Source organism: Bos grunniens, chromosome X (genome assembly GCF_055505025.1).
Source record: "Bos grunniens cultivar Pamir isolate PY7600 chromosome X, Bosgru_T2T1.0, whole genome shotgun sequence".
Taxonomy (NCBI): domain Eukaryota; kingdom Metazoa; phylum Chordata; class Mammalia; order Artiodactyla; family Bovidae; genus Bos; species Bos grunniens.
Genome location: NC_141194.1, coordinates 63,393,693 through 63,414,640, shown reverse-complemented (window position 1 = coordinate 63,414,640; position 20,948 = coordinate 63,393,693). Strand labels below are relative to the sequence as shown.

At 42.0% G+C, this 20,948-nt stretch overlaps 2 protein-coding genes across 9 annotated transcripts in view; both read left to right on the top strand.

Moving 5' to 3' along the window:
* The first annotated feature begins 1,076 nt into the window (after positions 1 to 1,076).
* Positions 1,077 to 6,724, top strand: SLC7A3 (solute carrier family 7 member 3). Of its 8 annotated transcripts, none has more exons than XR_015159883.1 (12): positions 1,191 to 1,370; positions 2,380 to 2,783; positions 3,118 to 3,276; positions 3,459 to 3,636; positions 3,832 to 3,944; positions 4,070 to 4,292; positions 4,565 to 4,859; positions 4,951 to 5,053; positions 5,293 to 5,459; positions 5,599 to 5,765; positions 6,096 to 6,204; positions 6,337 to 6,724. XR_015159883.1 is itself a non-coding variant. In XM_086389935.1 (12 exons), the coding sequence occupies exons 2-12, from the start codon at positions 2,414 to 2,416 to the stop codon at positions 6,465 to 6,467; spliced, it is 1,860 nt and encodes a 619-aa protein (XP_086246061.1). In that variant the 5' UTR covers positions 1,191 to 1,370; positions 2,380 to 2,413; the 3' UTR covers positions 6,468 to 6,724. The 8 variants fall into 8 exon arrangements, 6 of the variants coding, with proteins under 6 accessions (XP_086246064.1, XP_086246065.1, XP_086246061.1 ...); XM_086389935.1 differs by having other exon boundaries at positions 4,720 to 4,859; XM_086389936.1 differs by having other exon boundaries at positions 4,720 to 4,859; positions 6,320 to 6,457.
* Positions 6,725 to 10,069: 3,345 nt separating this feature from the next.
* The window catches only part of TEX11 (testis expressed 11), a 210,130-nt gene continuing 199,251 nt past the window's right edge, over positions 10,070 to 20,948 (top strand). Inside the window, exons 1-3 of the mRNA XM_086389929.1 lie at positions 10,070 to 10,120; positions 16,047 to 16,249; positions 17,372 to 17,429. Of these exons, the coding sequence (XP_086246055.1) occupies positions 17,393 to 17,429 (37 nt within the window). The 5' untranslated portion in view covers positions 10,070 to 10,120; positions 16,047 to 16,249; positions 17,372 to 17,392. The remainder of the gene's footprint in view (positions 10,121 to 16,046; positions 16,250 to 17,371; positions 17,430 to 20,948) is intronic.

Below are 20,948 nucleotides of genomic sequence, written 5' to 3'. Positions count from 1 at the left end.
AGCAAGTTAAATTGCTTTCTTACACCACTCCTTTTCTTGTGTGGGAAATGGGAAATGGCAACCCACTCCAGTATTCTTGTGTGGAGAATCCAATGGACAGAGGAGCCTGGCAGGCTGTAGTCCATGGGGACTATAGTCCAAGGGGTTGCAAATGTCCGACACTACTTAGTGACTAAACCACCACAAACCACCACGGCACCTATAGAGGCAGGTCCAACATGCCAGGTTTTATCAGTAAAGTGGTCAACAAATAATTATGGAGTTACGTCAGCCAAGTTATGCCTCTGAGCCTCAGTTTACTCATCAGTAAAATGGAATTAAATAAGCCCCCTCCTCTAATATTTCAATATTGTCATAATTTCATAGTTAATATTTAGTTTAATATGTGGATATTGGGTGCTAGAAGGAGGTTCTCCCCAGAGTTGCTGGCCCCTCCTGGGTTGAGTTCTGTTTAATTCCCAAAGAGCCATAGTTAATATTTAGTTTATTAATTAATGGGTAGCTGGAGGTACACTATGGAGAGACTGGGGCCTATACATCTAGATGGGATTAATTAACTCTTGAAATCATCTTCCATTCTCCTGCTGACTGCATTAGGAAAACACCACAGTTGAGGGTGAGAACTGAGGGGTTGGAGTCAGCTGGCTATCCACAATCTGGTAGGGTCCTTGGGAAAGATTTCAGGGGTGAAAGCTCACGTAGAATTTCAGGTTAATTTCAGTTAAATTCAGGTAACCTCATGTAGGAAAGCTTGGGAAGGAGAGAGTTGAGTTGGAGACCCCTCTGTGCTGTTTTCCCCTCCAACTCTCACCCCTCCCCCACTCCTGTCAATCACCGATCCTGACTATCTAGCACAAAGGTAGAAAATCCCCTGGGGGTCTCAGGCCAGGAGGCCTCTTACTGTCCAGCTCTGATGCCTAGAGAAGAATAGGAAAAGGCTACCCTCCCCCCTTTCTCGCTCCCTGCCCACCGGTCTTGCTTTTGCAAGTGGAAAGCAATGTCAGGCCCCACGCAATCCCTTTTGCAAAGCGGGAGAGAGAGAGAGAGAGAGAGGTGTGTGTGTATGTGTGTGTGTGTGTGTGTGTGTGTGTGTGTGTGTGTCGTGTGTGTCGTGTGTGGTGTGTGTGTGTGTGTGGGGGTGTGTGTTTGTGTGTGTGGTGTGTAGCGAAGAGGATTGGGGGTGGGATTCCATGACGTTAGCGGCTCCGCCTCCCGGTATATATAAGGGGCGCTTGGCGCGCAACGACCCCAAGCAGCAGCTTTGAAGCCTGAGCAGCCGAACTCGGTAGCCCCAACCCAACTCGGCTGAACTCAGCCTCGCGGAATCCTAACCGAGATTTTCCGCGCCCTGGGCTTGCAACAGCTCCTGGGTAAGCCTTGAAGGCCGACACGTGTGTCGGAGGGGACGAGCGAGGGTCTGGGCATACCTAGGATTCTCTGGCAACCATGGCATGCAGTTGCATCAACGCGGCCGTGACCTGTTGCAGGAGAGACCCCAGTCCTGGGAGCCAAGGCTCCCATTTGCATCTCAGCCCCAGACCTTTTCTAGATGAGAGCATAAGAAACTGGGAGCTGAGTCGGGGGGCATAAGGCGGAACCCCTCTTCTCGGGTGCTAGCAATTTCGGGCTGCTCAGGGGCCCCTCTCGCGGGGGGTGGGTATCTCCTTATCTTCAGATGTCGAAGCCCCGCCTCACTGTTGATGCTTGCTGGTCAGCCTTGCGGGGCGGGAGGAAGTGGGGAAGCATTTGCTTACTCCCCTGGGCGACGGCAGTGCCAGTTACAGTGTGGGCTTGGATATGAGGGATGGAACTGAGTCGGTGCTCACTTTTGATCTGTGGCCGAGATTGGTCTCCCCTCTCTCCGGGGGATCTAGGAACCATGCTTATTTGAAGCCCTGGGGGTGAGCCCCGGAAAGGAATGTGGATATTGGGTGCTAGAAGGAGGTTCTCCCCAGAGTTGCTGGCCCCTCCTGGGTTGAGTTCTGTTTAATTCCTAAAGAGCCACAGGCCAGGGGGCGGAGGCAAATGAGCTTCCCTAGCTCCTGGGTTGGGGTCTAGGATAAGCTCTATAGTTTCCCCGCCAAAGAAAGAAGAGACTGATATTGATTGAGCACCTACAAGGTGCCAGACCACTGAAGGATGGGGAATTTCACGTGCCTTTTCTGAAATTGTCCTTTCACAAACCTGTGAGGTATTGTTATTCCTACTTGCAAATGAAGAAACTGAGGTTAGAGGAAGAGTGACTTGCCTTTGTCCCCTCAACATCCTCCTCCCCTCCCCCCACAATTCTTTTACTTGGTGGCATGGGTATTGTAATTCACTCTCAGAGCTTAGGGATAATGAGCCCTATTGAAGGTCTTTTGTCTTGTTTTTCACCAGATCCTTCCTAGCATCCTCTTCAATTCCAGCTAGAATGCTGTGGCAGGCGCTTTGCAGATTTGGTCAAAAGCTGGTACGCAGACGTACGCTGGAGCCAGGCATGGCTGAGACTCGCCTTGCCAGATGCCTGAGCACTCTGGATTTAGTGGCCCTAGGTGTGGGCAGCACTTTGGGTGCAGGCGTGTATGTCTTGGCTGGTGAGGTGGCCAAAGATAAAGCAGGACCATCCATTGTGATCTGCTTTTTGGTGGCCGCCCTATCTTCTATGTTGGCTGGGCTGTGCTATGCGGAGTTTGGTGCTCGGGTGCCCCGTTCTGGTTCTGCATATCTCTACAGCTATGTCACTGTGGGTGAACTCTGGGCCTTCACCACTGGCTGGAACCTCATCCTCTCCTATGTCATCGGTGAGATGGTGGGGCAGGGGGGCACTTACGCAGCCAGTGAAGGGGCTTGGAGTCAGGAAATCTGGGTGGAATGGTGAAGCGAGATATTCATCATTCACAGGAATTAAATATTCATAAATGCGTGTATTTGTTGGGGGGGCTGGGTGGGTTGAAGGTATGGAGAAATTGTTCGTTCTACCTACCTCTGTCCTGGCTTCCTTAATTGGCTGGTTTTGGTTCTTAAAAGGTAAGAATAGGTGAAAATAGCAGGGTTCTTATGACACTGGTCTGGGAGAGGGAGGAAAGGAGATGAGAGAGGAAGGTTGACCCCGTATTTCTCCCTCTGCTCCATTAGGTACAGCCAGTGTGGCCCGGGCCTGGAGCTCAGCTTTTGACAACCTGATTGGGAACCACATCTCTCAGACCCTGCAGGGGAGCATCTCACTGCATGTTCCCCGTGTCCTCGCAGAATATCCAGATTTTTTTGCTATGGGCCTTGTGTTGTTGCTCACTGGTGAGACAAGGGACAGGGACAGTGACCAGGGTGGGGCTAGTGGGGACTAGGCTTGGGAGCTTGTGGAGGTGGTAGCTGTGAGAAAGAAGAGAAACTGGGGAGTAAAGGTCTGCATCTAGAGGCAGGGAAACAGAGCTGGGACTGAGGCCTTTCTTAAAGTCCTGAATGCCTCTTTCCCACAGGATTGCTGGCTCTGGGGGCTAGTGAGTCAGCCCTAGTTACCAAGGTGTTCACGGTGGTGAATCTTTTAGTTCTTGGTTTTGTCATCATCTCTGGCTTCGTTAAGGGAGATCTGCACAATTGGAAGCTCACAGAAGAGGACTACAAACTGGCCGTGGCCGGACTCAATGACACTTCTAGGTTAGGAGAGGAGATACAAAGCTGGGAGCATGGTGGAGAGCAGGGGATCTGCACTGAGGGTTTCTGGTGGGGGTGGGGCTGGGGGTGGGGATGGGAACCTAGGCCTTGAAGACCCAGCTGAGTAGCTGGGCTTCAGAGAAAAAGAACAGTTGGCTGAACATGCCCTTACCTTTTCTGTCTCTTCTTTCACTTTAGCTTGGGCCCTCTGGGCTCTGGAGGGTTTGTGCCTTTTGGCTTCGAGGGGATTCTCCGTGGAGCAGCGACCTGTTTCTACGCATTCGTTGGTTTTGACTGTATTGCTACCACTGGTAATAGTCATTCCATTCCATTGGGGCTTGTGCACCTTGTTGTGCTCAGGTGGTGTTGTGGGTTGGGGGAAGGGTAGAGAACCAAGCCTGCTTCTCTGATTCAGACCTTGTGCCCCTTCCTGCAGGGGAAGAGGCCCAGAATCCTCAGCGTTCCATCCCCACAGGCATTGTGATTTCACTCTTCGTCTGTTTTTTGGCCTATTTTGGGATCTCTTCGGCGCTCACGCTCATGATGCCTTACTACCAGCTTCAACCCAAGAGTCCCTTGCCTGAGGCCTTTCTCTATACTGGGTGGGCCCCAGCCCGCTATGTTGTAGCCATTGGATCCCTCTGTGCTCTCTCTACCAGGTCAGTGTCAAATGTTTGTTCTCCTCTGCTGCCAGAGTCTCAGGTGATAGTGTTCCATACCAGAGACTACCCCTAAAAAGGCCCTTGCATGCCTGCCTGCATGAGAATTTGCTTCAGTCGTGTCCAACTGTCTGTGACCCTATGGACTGTAGCCTGCCAGGCTCCTTTGTCCATGAGATGTCCCAGGCAAGAATGCTGGAGTGGGTTGCCATGCCCTCCTGTAGGGTATCTTCCCAACCCAGGGATCAAACTTGCGTCTCCTACATTGGCAGGTGGGTTCTTTACCACTAGCACCACCTGGGAAGCCCTAAAAGGCCCTTTAGAAGCCCTTAAAAGGCCTGTGAGCAGAAAGCGGAGGCTCCTTAAGCTCACATTTTGGAGGAAAGAGATACCCGGTCAACACTGCTCTGGGCATTCTTCTCTCCAGCCTCTTGGGCTCTATGTTCCCCATGCCTCGAGTGATCTATGCGATGGCGGAGGATGGCCTCCTGTTTCGTGGCCTTGCCCGGATCCACACCAGCACACACACTCCCATCGTGGCCACTGTGGTCTCTGGCATTATTGCAGGTGAAAACTCTTTGCCATTCCCTTTGTTATTTCACCAACTCCCTTCACTTTGCTCTTGCCTTAGCTCATGTTTTCTGCCCATCAATTTCAGCATTCATGGCATTCCTCTTTGAACTCACTGATCTGGTGGACCTCATGTCAATTGGGACCCTGCTTGCTTATTCCCTGGTGGCTATTTGTGTTCTTATCCTCAGGTGAGGCTCCTTTCCTCTGCATACTGTCGTTTGGGTTTTAATTCTTAGATGAGGAGTGATAGGGATCTGCTTCTCTTCCCCCCTCTCTGCCTTCATCATTCTGACTCTCCTCGAGGAGTATGGCTATCCCTCCCTGCCAAAAAATGCGACTACCCTTAGTGGTGATGAGGAAGGTTAACCTGCCTGGGAGAAGATGGTCAAGGGTTGTTTTTAATACTCCCATCTTCCTCTTGCCTCAGGTATCAGCCTGACCGGGAGATGAGGAATGAGGAAGATGAAGTGGAGTTGCAGGAGGAGAAGATCCCTGAAGCAGAGAAACTGACCCTACAGGGACTATTTTGTCCATTCAACTCCATCCCCACTCCAGTCTCTGGCCAAGTTGTCTATGTTTGTTCCTCACTGCTTGGTGAGCATTGGAATTTTTCTCTTGAGTCAGCATGACGTGAACTGGAGAGAGGGTGGCTCTCCTTGGAATGGGGTGCCTAATGTTTTAACATATTGCTCTCAAGAACTGGTTTTGATGCTTTTCAACTTGACTCTTGAAGCTCTGCTGCTGAGTGTCCTTTGCCTAGTACTGGCCCAGTGGTCCATTCCACTGCTTTCTGGAGACCCAGTGTGGATTGCAGTGGTTGTGCTGCTCCTGATGCTCATTGCTGGGATCACTGGAGTCATCTGGAGACAGCCACAGAGCTCTGCTGAACTTCACTTTAAGGTAAATGACCTCTTCTTTCCCCGCAACTAACCCATGTTGGAAGAATAGGTTCTAGAAACCTCACAGTCTCACATATTCTTTCACTGGACAAGAAGGGAAAGATATAGGAGATACCTAGGCCGAAACATCTTATCTGATGCTTATTTCTTTCCTGTTCCATTCCCCCAGACTCTGCATATTCTTGAGTCCCATATGAGGTACACTACATGAGCAGGCACTGAAACACATAGCATGAGTAGGAGTCAGACTCTCCCTTTCCTGGTTAAAAAAGGTTAGGAATCTCGTCTATCTTACCTCGTGGTCTGTACAAAGATTTTGCTTTGTTCCCAGGTACCTGCTTTGCCCTTTCTTCCACTAATGAGCATCTTTGTGAATATTTACCTTATGATGCAGATGACAGCTGGCACCTGGGCCCGATTTGGGGTCTGGATGCTGATTGGTAGGTATTCTTGGGAAGAGTAGGCCTCTTGGGTCCTATCCCACCTCCTTTCTTTCTTGGTCTCAAGTAGGAGTCATATTAAGCCTTTGCAGATCACTATGTCTCTACCTCACAGCTACCTTTTCCCACTAGGATTTGCTATCTACTTCGGCTATGGGATGCGGCACAGCCTGGAAGAGGTTAAGAGTGGCCAACCCTCACTCAAGTCTAGGGCCAGAACTGTAGATTTGGACCTCAGCAGTGCCTGTGTGCATTCGATTTGACATCATCACACCTGAATGCTGTCTGGTCTCCCTGCACAATAATGGAGTGTACTCCTGACCACACTGAGCTAGGCTTCCCATGGGATGTTGGTGGGGGAACACAGACAGAGCTCTGTATTTATTGTGGAGTCAAGGATGTGTCTTTGCTGTTTCTCATCTCTTTTTTTTTTTTTTTTCATTCGTTTACTTTTTAATTGTATCTGTAGTTGCTTAACCAGCTTTTAAAAAATTATTATTAAAAGAAACTAGAAAAAGAATCTATGTTTTGTTCTTTGTTTGCTAGAGGTGATGTGGAGCCTGACTTTCAGTGTGGAGAACTTCAGATAAGTCTTTTGTTTGCTCTGTCAGCACAAAAGTATCTGCTATGCCTGTGTGTGCTTCTTATTGGCTTGGGGTTTGAGTAGGATGGTGTAAGTAGCATCAAGTCTAATCACACTTCAGGGAACAAACTTGAGATATACTTTCCCCTTGCTACACTAAAGGTTAGTTTGTAAATAAGTAGGCAACAACACTCATCTCTGGGATTTGGGGGTGGACTCTCATCGCAACATTGGCATTGGTCAAGGCCAACACTGAGACCATTGTCTTCTGTTCCACTCCTTCTAGTTGGACCAGTCCCAGACTCCTGTGACTGCCTGGACAACAGAAATTTTGGCTGGGGTGTTTGGTACTTCTGGGAAGAAGAGGGGACAGCAGGAGAGAGTGGGTAAAGGACTATGTATATGTTATAGATACTTGTTGTAAGGAAACAGGTTAGAGCTGCTCAGACCAAGAACTATTCATTCATCCATTTACTCAACAACCATATGAGGAGCTCCTATAAAATGCTAGGCCCTGTGCTGGGTGCTGAGGATACAAACATGAATAAGACATAGTCCTTGCTCTCAAGGAACTCATCATTTAGTGGTGGAGACAAGCAGGTCAGCAGGAAACAGGGTGATTTGTCCCAGGGTAGAGGTAAGTGCTGAGTGCTGCAGAAGCATGGAAAAGGATGCATTTGACTTGAGTGTGCCTCATGGGGGATTAACCCGAGGCCTCTGCAGGGAAAGCTCAGAGTCCTAACCACTGGACTGCCAGGGAATTCCCCTGAGTAGGTGTTCATGAAGTGGACTGAGGGGAGGGCTTGTCTGCCAGTGAACAGTGTGCACAAGGCTGTGGGAGTATGAAAAGGCGTACTGTATTGGGAGTATGACATATAGTTTAATGTGGCTGAAGGGCAGCAGTATGGGGTTGTGGTAAAAGATAACAGAACATGTGGATGGCCTTGTGTACCCTACCTAGGAATTCAGATGTTATCTTAAAATTGTGTGTGTGTATGGAGAGGAGGGGGTGTTGTCACTGAATGATTCCAAGCAAAAGAGGTGGTTGGATTTATTAGTCTGGCAGCAGCAAGGAGGATAGCTTGGAAGAGGGTGGGGGAAGTTAAAGCAGTGTGATAATAGCTGCCATTTTTTAAGTATTTATTATAGGCCAGATAGTGTGAATAAATCTCTTAGTTCTTGCAATAACCCAGTGAAGTACATGTTATGATAATTATTTTTTACAGATAAGGGAACAGGTTTGGGGTAAGGAATATGCTATAGGTCACATAACTTGGAATGATCAGGGCCAGGATACAAACTCAGTTCTGACTCTGCAGTGTATACTCTTTAACCACTGTGTGACATTGCTAGCAGTGACTAGAAGAGCATCATAGTCATTTGGGCAAAATATTTCAAGAATTTTGTTCATGTGGATGTATAAGGTAAGAAAAAAGTGGCTGATTTAGATTTCTGGGTGAATGATCAAATTATTAGCCAAGATGGAGAGCATAAGAAGAAGAGCATATTTGGGGAAAGATAAATTCAGTTCCTGGAGAAGGAAATGACAACCCACTCCAGTATTCTTGCCTGGAGAATTCCATGGACAGAGGAGCCTGGTGGGGTACAGTCCATGGGGTCACAAAGAGTTAGATATGACTAAGTGACTAACTTTCACTTTTCAAATCCAGTTCCATATATGCTGAGTTTATAAACATGTACAGGAGTTTAGCTTCATATAGGTGAAGATACATAATCACCAATTGGAACTTGGAGCTAGGCTAGAGGTCTTAAGCTAGAGTTACAGATTTAGAAGTCATCAACCGACTGAGTGACTGAACTGAACTGAACTGAACTCAGAGAGCAGATGAGTATGTAATGGAAGCTGTGTGGGGCTAAAGATTGCTTTGGGGTGAAATAAACAAAAAAACTGAAGCACAAATTATATAATTTCCTTTATATACAAAGAACTCATAAAAAGTCAATAAGAGATGAATAACCTGATACAAAGGATATAGTTTTCAGAAAAAGAATATAAAATGCAAACAAATATAAAAAAGATACTCAACCTCACTTATCAAAGAAATGCAAATGAAAACAATCATAAAAATTCAGTTCTTACAGACTGGCAAAACAAATTTCAATGACAAGGCACTGGCAAAAGTGAGGGTAAAAAGGCAATCTTATGCATGATAGGGATATACATTCTTGTGACTTGTGGAGGGTAATTTGATGATACCAGAATTAAAAACACTTCCTTTTTAATCTGATAATTTCATTGATAGGAATTAAAATTTTACATATATAAGGATATTAACAGTGACAGTTTTCATCATAGTGTCAAAGTTGGAAACCACCTAATGTGCACCAGCCAGGAACTAGTTAAGTTACATTAATTCCATGGAATACTTAATACAGCCATTAGAATGATGAGATAGCATGGTAGAATATCTTGCTTTTCTGAATATGAAGCTTATAAATCTAAATAAAATGAAACAGCATGGTATTTACTTAAAAAAAGATGAGATAGAATTATATGTGCCAAGAGATGATATAGATGGACAGAGATCCAAGACAAGTTTTAAGCAGAGACAGAACAAAATGGAACAAAGACCCCCAAGGTGCAAAATATTTATATGAAAGAACAAAAGAGAATGCATCTATACATATTTTTTTTGTGTGTGTGGAAAAATTAGCCAGAAACCTCTGATTTCTCTTATGTACTTTTTCAGTTTTTTACTAGCTACAAACATTACTTTTAAAATTCCTTTTATAATCATAGTAAAAAATTGGAGGTACTAACATTGAAGGGATGGAGGAGGAGGAGGACGCGGTGCAGGAGGAGATGGAGAAGGAATGATTGAGGAGACAGGAGAGTGATGTGGCAGTCTAGGGAGGAAGAAGCTCAAGGGCAGTCAACAATGCCAAATACTGCCTAGAGAGTCAAGTTAAATAAGATGACAACAGAAATGTTTCATTGGTTTTGTCAGTTAGTAGGTAATTGATCATTTTAAGAGCAGGGTCTGTCAGATGTTGGGGAGGGGGGATTGCAGTGGATTGTGAATGGAAGGTGACGAGGATGTGTGCTATAGGTGAGCATTTCAAGGCACAGCTGGAGGGAGTTGAAGGAGAGATTTCCTTTTTTTTTTTTTAAGATGGGCAATTCTTGTATTTATATGCTTAAAAGAGATTGTCAATGGAGAGAGCACAATACATCCTGGCACTACTGTTTAAACAAATCATTTGTGAAGGAAGGAGTAGTTCTTTGATTCGGTTCTCTACGTCTTTTTTCTTTCAGTGCAGTGTTTCCAGATCTCAGACAGATAAGTATAACCTTCATGAATTTTTCTCTGTGTAAGTACTATACTATTTATAAAAAACACCATTTTTAGATTAAATATACTTCTTTAAAAAAACTATTTGGGGACTTCCCTGGTGATCCAGTGGTTAAGAATCCATCTGCCAATGCAGGGAACATGGGTTCAATCCCTGATCCGGGAAGATCCCACATGCTATGGGGCAACTAAGCCTGTGCACCACAACTACTGAGCCTGTGCGCTGCAACAAGAGAAGCTACCACAGTTAGAAGCCCACCCACTGGAGCTAGAGAGTAGCCCCCACTTGCTGAAACTAGAGAAAGCCTGTGTGCAGCAACAAGACCCAGGATGGCCAAAAAATAAATTAATTAATCAAAAAAGAAAACATTTTGCCATTATTATAAGTGGAAAATAGAATTTTTCTAATATAAATTAAAATATCCAACTATTAAAAAATGCTTGGCTGTGCATCACCTAAAATAATGGCCTACACCATATTTTGGAAACAGTTAACAAAGTGAATAATCTCTGTAGGATGCTATGCTTGAAGCTGGAGTAGAAAATTTCTTTAAGCATGGTGTAATCAATCTCTTCAAAGAGTCAGAGATAAAATTGCCCCAAATAATTATAGACACAAAGTGGGAAATAATAAGTATCATAAGAGAGGTATGCATGAAGTACCAGTCACATGAGGGAGTTCTGTGAAATCTTCCTGGAGGTTGAAGCTTTTAAACTGATTTAAAGGATGGGTAAAATATGTATCTCCCAGATATGATGGGAGAGCATTTCAGGAGGAGGGAACGTTGTGCTAAAGGCAAGAAGATGGGAAAGTTTATAATTCTGTTTCCCCAGAGCCTAGGATTTTGAAGTACTGAAGTGGATAAAGAAAGAAGGAGAGGCAGATTCCAGTCACTCTTGAACTCAGTTAATTCCAGGGCCTGCAACTAAAGGACAGGAAGTGTGTGGATTAGTATTATAATAAGCGAAGGTGAGAGTGGGTCTGTGATTTGTTTCAGTGAATTACATACACCTCAGATACTTACATCAAATTTTCTGTGTACATCTTCTCAAGTTATAGCTCATTTGCCCAAGTAATCCCACTGCCACAATTCTGACTTCATGAATCCTCCAATTTGCTACTCCGCAACTCTCCAGATATACTTTCTCTCTTTTTATCAGTTTCCTCCAATCTTTGCTTGTTCTCTTTTCCACTTACATTTCTGAATTTATTACCATTATCATTCTTGTGAATATCTTTATCTCACTAGGCAATACTCCAGAGTACTCTCTGCCCCACCCAGAGGAATCCAAACATCTTTTTCATACTTTCACCTCTGTAGTTCAAGATTGTTGGTGGCAATCACACAGGTGGGTGGGTTAACGATCAAGCTTGACCAGGCCCTCAAATGTGCTGGAAATCCTCTTTTTCTCTATGATTGCCCTGCTCTCTGAAACAACTATTTCTTACCTTAGTCACGTTCTTCAGATCTCTCCCTCCTACTCTCTGCTGTTGACTTTGTCTCATACTTTATTGCAAAAACACATGCCCATCAGATAAAAACTTCCTCATCTTCCTGTGGGTTTTTAAAAATGGAAATAGCTTTTCTTTTTGTCCCCTGATGATAAAAATGTGTTCATTGTAGGACACTGAACAACTGAAAGATATAAAGAATCCCAAATCCCAACACTCAAAGATAAACATTAACATTTTGGTAAATATTCTTCCACACATTTTTGTTAAAATATGCATACATGAGTGTTTATCTTTCTGTGAGCTGTTTTCTTTTTTCAATTTACGTATTAGTGGGATTGGTTGGTCCCTGTAGCCATGTATGTCGCTTCCCATTCATACTCAGACAGAAACCATCCCAACAGTTTATTTATTATTTTTTTATATTTATTTATTTTTATTGAAGGCTTCGCTTGTGGCTCAGCTGGTAAAGAACCCACCTGCCAATGTAGGAGATGCCCAAGACCTGGGTTCGATCCCTGGGTTGGGAAGATTCCCTGGAGGAGGGCACAGCAACCCATTCTAGTATTCTTGCCTGGAGAATCCCATGGACAGAGGAGCCTGGCGGGCTACAGTCCACGGGGTCACAAAAAGTTGGACACGATTTATCAGCTACAAACACATATACTTGATTTACAATTGTGTTAGTTTCAGGTGTCCAGCATAGTGATTCAGCTTTGTTACAGATTCTTTTCCATTTATAGGTTATTGCAAGACATTGGGTATAATTCCCTGTGCTATACAGTAAATCTTTGTTGCATATCTATTGTATGTATAGTCTTTTTTTTTTTTTTGGCCACACCACATGGCTTGTGGGATCTTAGTTCTCCGACTAGCGATAGAACCTGGGGCCACTGCAATGAAAGTGCTGAGTCCTAACTACTGGACCACCAGGGAACTCCCTGTATAAGTTTTTGTAGTTATTCAAATCTATAAAATTACACCTTTTTGAGCAGTTAGTAACTTCTTTCTTTTTAAAATTCAGTGGTAGGATACAGGCATTTCCCGTCTTACACATTTAGGTTGTTTTCTCAGCAGTGTCTTTAAAGGCTGTATAAGTATTCCACTATATGGTATTAATGTACACTAGGCTGTATAAATAGTCTAGATTCAACTAGGTGAACAATTAAGAGATTTACAATGTGTCAGTGAACATTTCTGTTAATCTATCTTTGCAGAATTTTCCAATTTCTTCTTTAGGAAAATTCCTAGAAGAGGAATTGTTGTGGAACAGGGTATATACATTCTAAGATTTAAAGATATATTCATTTATTTATTTGGCTGTGCTGGGTTTTAGTTGTGGCATATGGGGTCTTAGTTCTCCAATTAGAGATTGGACCTGAGACCCCTGGAATTGGGAACATGAGAGTCTCAGCCACTGGACCACCAGGGAAACCCCCACTTTTAAGATTTTGATACCCATTTGTACTCCTACGAAGAGTACACAAGAGTGGGTCTTTTGTACATCTTATCAATTTGAAGTTTTGTTAATCTTTTTAACCTTTGCCAATCTGATAAATGAAAAAAAACTCACTTGCTTTATTTGCATTGCTTTGATTACTGGTGAGGCTGAATATCTCTTCATGTGTTTATTGGTTATTTATATTTCTTCCTGTGCAAATTGTCTGATCACATTCTTTGCTGATTTATGTGCTAGAAGATTTGTTTTTTTAACTTTAAGAGCTCTTATGTTAGATATGTTAACTGTTTATCTATTACATATGTTGAAAGTACCTTTTTCTAATCTGTGGTTTGTCTTTCAACCTTGCTTACAGTACCATTAGGAAGATTTTAATTTTTATGTGGTAAAACTTATTATTTTTCCATTTTGATTCTGGTTTTAGATCATGTTTAAATCTTGTTGTGTTTATAAAATATTCACTCAAACTTCCTTTAGAAGTTTTATGATTCAATTTAGTACTTGATTAATTCAGAATTCATTTTGGTATATGAAGTAAGTCAGGGATTTGGTTTTATTATATTTTTAAAATGGCTATCGCACTTCAGTACTTTTTCCTGACTAGCTCTTTTCTCCACTGATTTGAATCCTTTCTATATATACCTGGACCTGTTTCTGGACTCTATTTTGTTCCATTTCTCTGTATGCACTATTACCACACAATTTTATTTATGGTACTTTTAATATCTAATAGAATAAGCCCATTCCTTGCTTCATTATTAATTTGTTTTTGGAATTTTCCAGCCTATACTTATATTTATTCTAGAGGTCTTCTTCTTTTGACAAGATGTAATGCTTATTAACTAATTTGTATTCTCAGTTGCTTATTCTCTTTTAATCCACTCTATTAATGAGAGTCTTAATAAGCTCTCATTAGAGTCCAAGCTGTTCACCTGCCTTATGTACTTATCTCACCATTTCTGCACTAATTTGTTAAAGGGTTGGAGTGGAAAATTTATAGTTTATGCTAGGGGAAAGGGAAGATAATTTACAGCCGGTTGAGTGCTACTTAATGGTATTTCACTGCTCACTGTTGCATGTCCTTCTCAACATGCACCAGCTTCTTTTATTTCCTTTCCTCTACTCTCTCTCTTTTACTTTTTTTTCTGTCTCTTAATCTTACTTACTTGTAACATCTAAAGAGGCTATCGAGACCAAAAAAAAAAAAAAAAATTGGAGATACCAAAACAACATAAGGGTTTTTCACCTTTCTGCATATTTTCCTTTTTTCACTGGCCCTTTCAATGCAGTGGTGTCAGCTCAATAAGTAGACCTGACTTTGGAGTCATATTTGCAGTCAGTATTGATCAATTGAGTCACTTGATTCCTGGATGCCTTATATAATCTTGGATAATAGCTATTCTACTACAGACATGATTAGAAACTAAGAGCTCTCAAAGGACCACTATAGGCTTGAGAACTGAGGTCTAATTATCGTCCTGTTTGTTCATTAGTTCATCCATGAACAAAGGAGTTATGCTACAGCCAGGAGCTTGGGCGGGATGATGGAAGTTAGGAGCTCTTAACTGCCAACCAGGAAATAGGGAATTACAATGGGAATTTACATTTGATAAGTACCTACCATATGCCAGCCACTGTTTTAGATGTTAATACGTACACTATTCCATTGAACCAGAAGCCTAGAATGACTTTTATTCCCATCTTACAGATGGGGAAATTGATGTACTGAGATTCTAAGTAGCTAGCTCCAGGTCACACAGTATGTAGTGCATAAAGATTCAGTCAATTATGGGATACTCTACTGCCTTTGGGCTTTCCAGGTGGTGAAGAATACACCTGCCAATGCAAGAGATGCAGGTTCGATCCCTCGGTCAGGAAAATCCCCTGGAGGAGGAAATACCATTCTAGTATTCTTGTTTGGAAAATCCCATGGACAGAAGAGCTTGATAGGCTACCGTCTATGGGGTCACAAAGAGTTGGATGCAACTAAGCAACTCAACACACACACACACACACACACCCACATTGCCCTTTTCTACCATATTTCTTCCCCTAATTTAGCAATCTGCTGCTGCTGCTGCTGCTAAGTCACTTCAGTCGTGTCCGACTCTGCGACCCCATAGACAGCAGCCCACCAGGCTCCCCCGTCCCTGAGATTCTCCAGGCAAGAACACTGGAGTAGGTTGCCATTTCCTTCTCCAAGGCATGAAAGTAAAAAGTGAAAGTGAAAAGGATTGTGAATTATATACCAGGGTTTAATAGAGGAGGATCCAAAAGAAAAGTATTTAACAGCAGTACTTCCTGTTTTACCCCCTTTTCTTCATGATACTATGTGATTTAGATGCACAAAATTTTGAAGAGGGCAAAGAAATTATTTTTAGAAATCTCATCTTTTCCATAGTAAATAATGACTGAATCTGAGACTCTCAGGGTTGCGAGGAAGCTATGTTAGTGTTCCCAGATTTGAGGCCATAATCTCTTCTCTTCATCTTGTTAGCCAGCTCCGCATCTGGCTTGACTGAGGTGCACAGGGCTTAAAAGAGGGGTATGTGAGGCAAGAGGTGGGAGGCTTGTTAATGTTTTGATATGCGATGTCTTAACACTGCTGTCTCTGAGTGGAGATTTCGGCAGAGGCCAACTCCTTCCTTGCAAGCATCACCCATATATTTAGCTGGAATCTAACATATTCATATATATATATATTACACACCATCAATGAAATCATTTGTTTGGAGATGGGTAGGTCCCTTGCCCTTGCTGTGAACCTGCAGGGGAGTCATTGGGTATTTTTCTTAAGACTTGACAAGGGCAGGGCAGCAGAAACATATCTTGAATATCAGTGCGCAACATTGTTTATTTTACTTTTCTTTCCTTCTTTGCTCTCTTTTTTTTTCTTTCGAAGACCTGCTCTCCTCTTTTCTGTAACCCTTACCATCTGCACTCTTCCCGTAGTAACTGCAGTATGTTTTAGTATTACACTATACTCCCTCACTGTCAGTGATTCTCACCCAGCCCTCTGAACTGCGTCCCCAGAACTTCATGTACAGACTGTGCCCGGAAGCTCAGGCTCTACATCCGCTCTGCGACCGCTCTGCGATTTACGTCCTTTGATTTACGTCACTTTGGGGGAGGAGCTTTCCTAGCGTCCGGCGTCTGGCGTTCTCCTCTTCTTCGACGACTCGCTCTGTGGACTGGGTTTGCGGAGGAGCGCGGTGGCGTCGGCTCTGCCGGCTGCTGTGAGTGATTTTTTTGGTCAGGTACAGGTTAGTTGGGTGGTTTCTAATTAGCGAGGAGATGCTGCCATTAGGTTACCACTTAAAAAAATATATATATATATTTATTTATTTTAATCAGAGGATAATTACTTTACAGTATTGTGATGGCCTCTGCCAGACATTAACATGAATCGGCCATAGGCAAATACTTTTTAAAATGGTTCTGAGGCAGTGATTTGAACTATGGAACTGACTCTTGGGTGAAGGAAGGTGGGCAAAAGGCAGGGTTTGGGGACATGGATGAAGTATGGACAGTGGTGTGGGGCCACCAAAAGTGGGAGATATTTATTGTAGTTTGGATGTGACGGACTTAAAATTCGGTTGAAGCTTCATGGTTAGTGACCGTTGGGGGCGCGGAGCTTCATGGTTAGTGACCGTTGGGGGCGCGGAGCTTCATGGTTAGTGACCGTTGGGGGCGGGGAGCTTCATGGTTAGTGACCGTTGGGGGCGGGGAGCTTCATGGTTAGTGACCGTTGGGGGCGGGGAGCTTCATGGTTAGTGACCGTTGGGGGCGGGGAGCTTCATGGTTAGTGACCGTTGGGGGCGGGGAGCTTCATGGTTAGTGACCGTTGGGGGCGGGGAGCTTCATGGTTAGTGACTGTTGGGGGTGGGGAGCTTCATGGTTAGTGACCGTTGGGGGCGCGGAGCTTCATGGTTAGTTACCGTTGGGGGAAGGGAGCTGAGGCGCGCTAGTTGGGTCTGCAGAGAGCGGGAAAAAAGACGGTCGCTAGTTGGGTCTGCAGAGAGCGGGAAAAAAGACGGTCAGTGATTGGATGTTTTGAACGTATGAGCGGCAAGGGAAATTTTGAACCAATTAGAGGAGGCAGCAAGAAGACAGACCAATCACAGGGTAACCCGGGCCCAGGGGGCGGTTTTTGTGTTGCGGGGCAGATGAAAATTTTCTCGAAGCCGAGTTCACGTCGGAGGAGCTTGATCCTGGCGTTCGGTAACTGCTTTTTCTGGGTTTAAAAATCTCCTCAGCATTTTTTCTTTTGGAACAGAACTGACAGGAAAAATTTGAAAAGAAATTTATTGCTAAGCTAGAGAATAAAGGACAGAATATTAAAATATTTTATTTCGTAGGCCTGAGCCGGAGATTCCAAAATGGACGACATTCATTTTCGTGTCATGGACTTTAAAGGTATCTAGCTTTACACTAGAAAATGTAAAAATAGTAAAGAAAATGTTTAACTATTTGCTGCCTTATCTTATTCAGATCATCTGAATGTATTTTATTTCCTAATTTTGTCTCTTCGGAGTATCCATAGCTCCAAGTTTTCTCATTTACGTATTGGAAAACAATGTTAATGTTTAAGACACTGGAATCCTTTTAAAAACTAGCATAAGGAAATAGAATTCACAATTTTTAGCTTGTTTTCTCGGGATTGTTGTGCATGCATAGTGACTCTGGTTTAATCTGAAATAAAAATCTGTGTTAAAAGGACATTAAAAAAATTACTGCTAGATCCTGAAGTGCCTGTCCATAATCATCAGTGAAAAATAAATTATATCTTGTGTAGCATTAGGTTTAAGTGCATTTTATTATATCTTAATTCTTTTGAAAATTGGTACTCAATGGATGATATTTGTGGGAATTCTTAGTTTAAAAAGCAGTTCAATTGACTAGAAAACCAGATTCCGCAACCATGCCAGGTATGGGAGAGTTTACTGTACTTCTTTTTTGGAGGGACATGATTAGACCTATGGTATATTTGCATTCACGTTCATATAATAATGAAATACGTCATAACCAGATTGGCTAGAAACCTGTGATTTTAAAAAGTTTAGGTCAGTATTTTGTTAATGCTTATCATTTTACAACAACAACAAAGCCCACTACCACTTAACCTTAAGTTTTAATTTAGGATATGCTATTTTAGGGCTTCGCTTGTGGCTTAGCTGGTAAAGAATCCGCCGGCAACTTGGGAAACCTTGGTTCAATCCCTGGGTTGGGAAGATCCCCTGGTGACAGGAACGGCTACCCACTCCAGTGTTCTGGCCTGGAGAATTCCATGGACTGTATAGTCCATGGGGTCACAAAGAGTTGGACACAACTGAGTGACTTTCACTTTCATTTTAAGGATTAAAAACATTGAGTAGGGATTATTACTTTTAAATATATTGTATTTGAGACCTGGTATTTACATAAATATTTGAAGCACACAGAAAAGTTTAGGAATGTAATGAAGACCTGTAAAACTACCACAAAGTTTTGTTGAATCTTCACATTTTGCTACATGCTTCTAAAAGATTGTGCTTAGTCGCTCAGTTTTGTCTGACTCTTTACGACCCCATGGACTGTAGCTTGCCAGGCTCCTCTGTCCGTGGGAATTCTCTGGGCAAGAATATTGGAGTGGGTTGCGATACCCTCCTCTAGGGGATCTTCCCGACCTAGGGATTGAACCCAGGTCTCCTGCCTTGCAGGTGGATTCTTTACCATCTGAGCCCCCAGGGATGCTCTCTAAAAGATTAAGGTGCCTTTTTTTCATCTTTGAAATATTACATAAATTGTTATCATTTTGTATGATATTTTCCTGCAAGTTGTATTTTTTTTTTGCTCTGTATTATGTTTTGGATATTTACCCATACAGATATTTTAGCTCTAGTTCATTTATTTATACTGCTTATTAGTAATATTACACTGACTATAAGTGTACCACAATTTATTTATCTAATCTCAACAGCATTACAACATTGTGTTTTGAAGAGTTTATCAGGAGCTTTCAAACATTTTTGACTACCACCAACACCAATGGAAAGGAAATATATTTTCCATCACATCTTGGTATATACACACTGTATCAAAAGTTTAATGAAATCATTTTACCCTTATTACATACAGTGCATGTGTATGTAATATTTTCTATTCTATGCTTTTTCTTTTAAAAATGTAAATGTTGGTTATGACTCATTAAATTAATTCATTTCTTGAACACTAGTGGATGAAGCTCTAGGGCAGTGCTGAACAACTGAAACAGTGCAAACGTAAAGAATTTTGTATTTTTTGTACCACATTAAAAAAGCTTAAACAGATGAAATTAATTTTAATGATACAAATATTTAGCTCAGTATATCCAAAATGCTATCATTTCAACATGTAATCAATATAAAAATTATTAATGAAATAGTTTATATTCTTTTTCTTTTCTAGTCAAAATCATTGAAGTCTAGTATGTATTTTATACTTAAAGCATGTCTCATTTTGGACTTGCCACATTTCAAGTGTTCAATAGTCTCATATGGCTAGTGGCTACCCTATAGTGGCAGTGCTACTCTGGATTGTAATTAAGAATTTGAACTGCTGGGTGAAATGCTATAAGCATCTTTAACTTAACAAATATTGCCAAATCATTGTCAAAAGTAGTTTGAACAATTTGTACTGCCTCTTCCTTTCTCTTTCCTTATTATTCTAATATTTGCTTTTGTCAGACTTAAAAAATTTTGCATGATTGAAGGGTGTTATTGTTTTTAAGTAACATTTTATTTTAGGACAGTTTTATATTTACAGAGAGAATATAGAGAGTTCTTAGATACTCCTCAGCCAGTTCCATTTGCTCTAATGTATTACATGGATGTTTTAATTTGCATATCTGTTAAGTAGTGAAGTTGGGTATATTTTCATAGATTTATTTTCCATTTGAGGTTTATCTTCTGTGTACATAACCTTTTTAGTCAAGTTTTGTAAAAATGGATCACAAAAGGCCATGTGATAGCTTATTTTCTTCTCAGGGAGAATTGACATAACATCTGTCTTTTTGAATCAACAATTACAGTCAGTTTCAAGGTCAAAAAGGAACAGAAATTGGTCTAAATTATACTCATTGTGTCTAAATCATTGTAACTCCTTTTCTGCATGTCAGCTTTTCAACTATTTTAAAATACTTCTGTCCCTGGAAAGTCTCTTCTTCAGATTCAACATTTTTAGTTCTTTTAGTCATTCCTCATATTACATGGATTCTAGTCCTCTCATCATTTTGTGTGCTGTCCTCTGAACATGCTCTATTCTTTTCATGTTATTCCTTAAAGTATGGTACACAGAACAGAACACAGTTCTCTCGGTTCAGTATGATAAGCTCAAAGTAATCTTTTGCTTTAGATTTAGAAATGATCATTGCTGTCTTTAGATACTGTTATAGCTAAGATTGAATTTTTTTTTCTTTTTTTTGGAAGCTGGCAATCACACCATACTAATGACTCATTTTGAGCTTTTGGTCCCAGAAGACCCTCAGTCTTTTTTTAATACATGCTTATATTAAGCTACATCTTGACTGTCATATTGGTAGAGTTAGTTTCAGAGACTTAAATGCAGGACTTTTTGTTTCTTACGTTAATGTCATTCTGTAATTGGGGATTTAATTTTTGTTCCTGATTATATCTTGTCTCTTATTTCTTGTCTCTCTCTCAACTTCTTCATGCAAATCATTGATAAAATTGTTAAATAGGGTAGAGCCAAGGGCGGAATATTATGTTATTAAAAACTTAAGACTGACATTAATTCATTAGGCAGCAAGCTCTGAGTATGCTTTTTAAAAAAGTATTTATTTTTTTGAATTAATTTTTATTAGAGTATAGTTGATTTACAATGTTGTGCTAGTTTCTGCTTATAGCAAAGTGAATCAGTTATACATGCATATTGTATCCACTCTTTTTTAGATTCTGT

What these genes read in the sequence shown, in the direction of transcription:
- SLC7A3 (XM_086389935.1), top strand. Translation starts at nt 2,414, where the DNA reads ATGCTGTGGCAGGCGCTTTGCAGATTTGGTCAAAAGCTGGTACGCAGA. An exon ending in CCTTGTGTTGTTGCTCACTG is followed by an intron (nt 3,277 to 3,458) that starts GTGAGACAAGGG and finishes TCTTTCCCACAG; the next exon opens with GATTGCTGGCTCTGGGGGCT. An exon ending in TGTTTGTTCCTCACTGCTTG is followed by an intron (nt 5,460 to 5,598) that starts GTGAGCATTGGA and finishes TGACTCTTGAAG; the next exon opens with CTCTGCTGCTGAGTGTCCTT.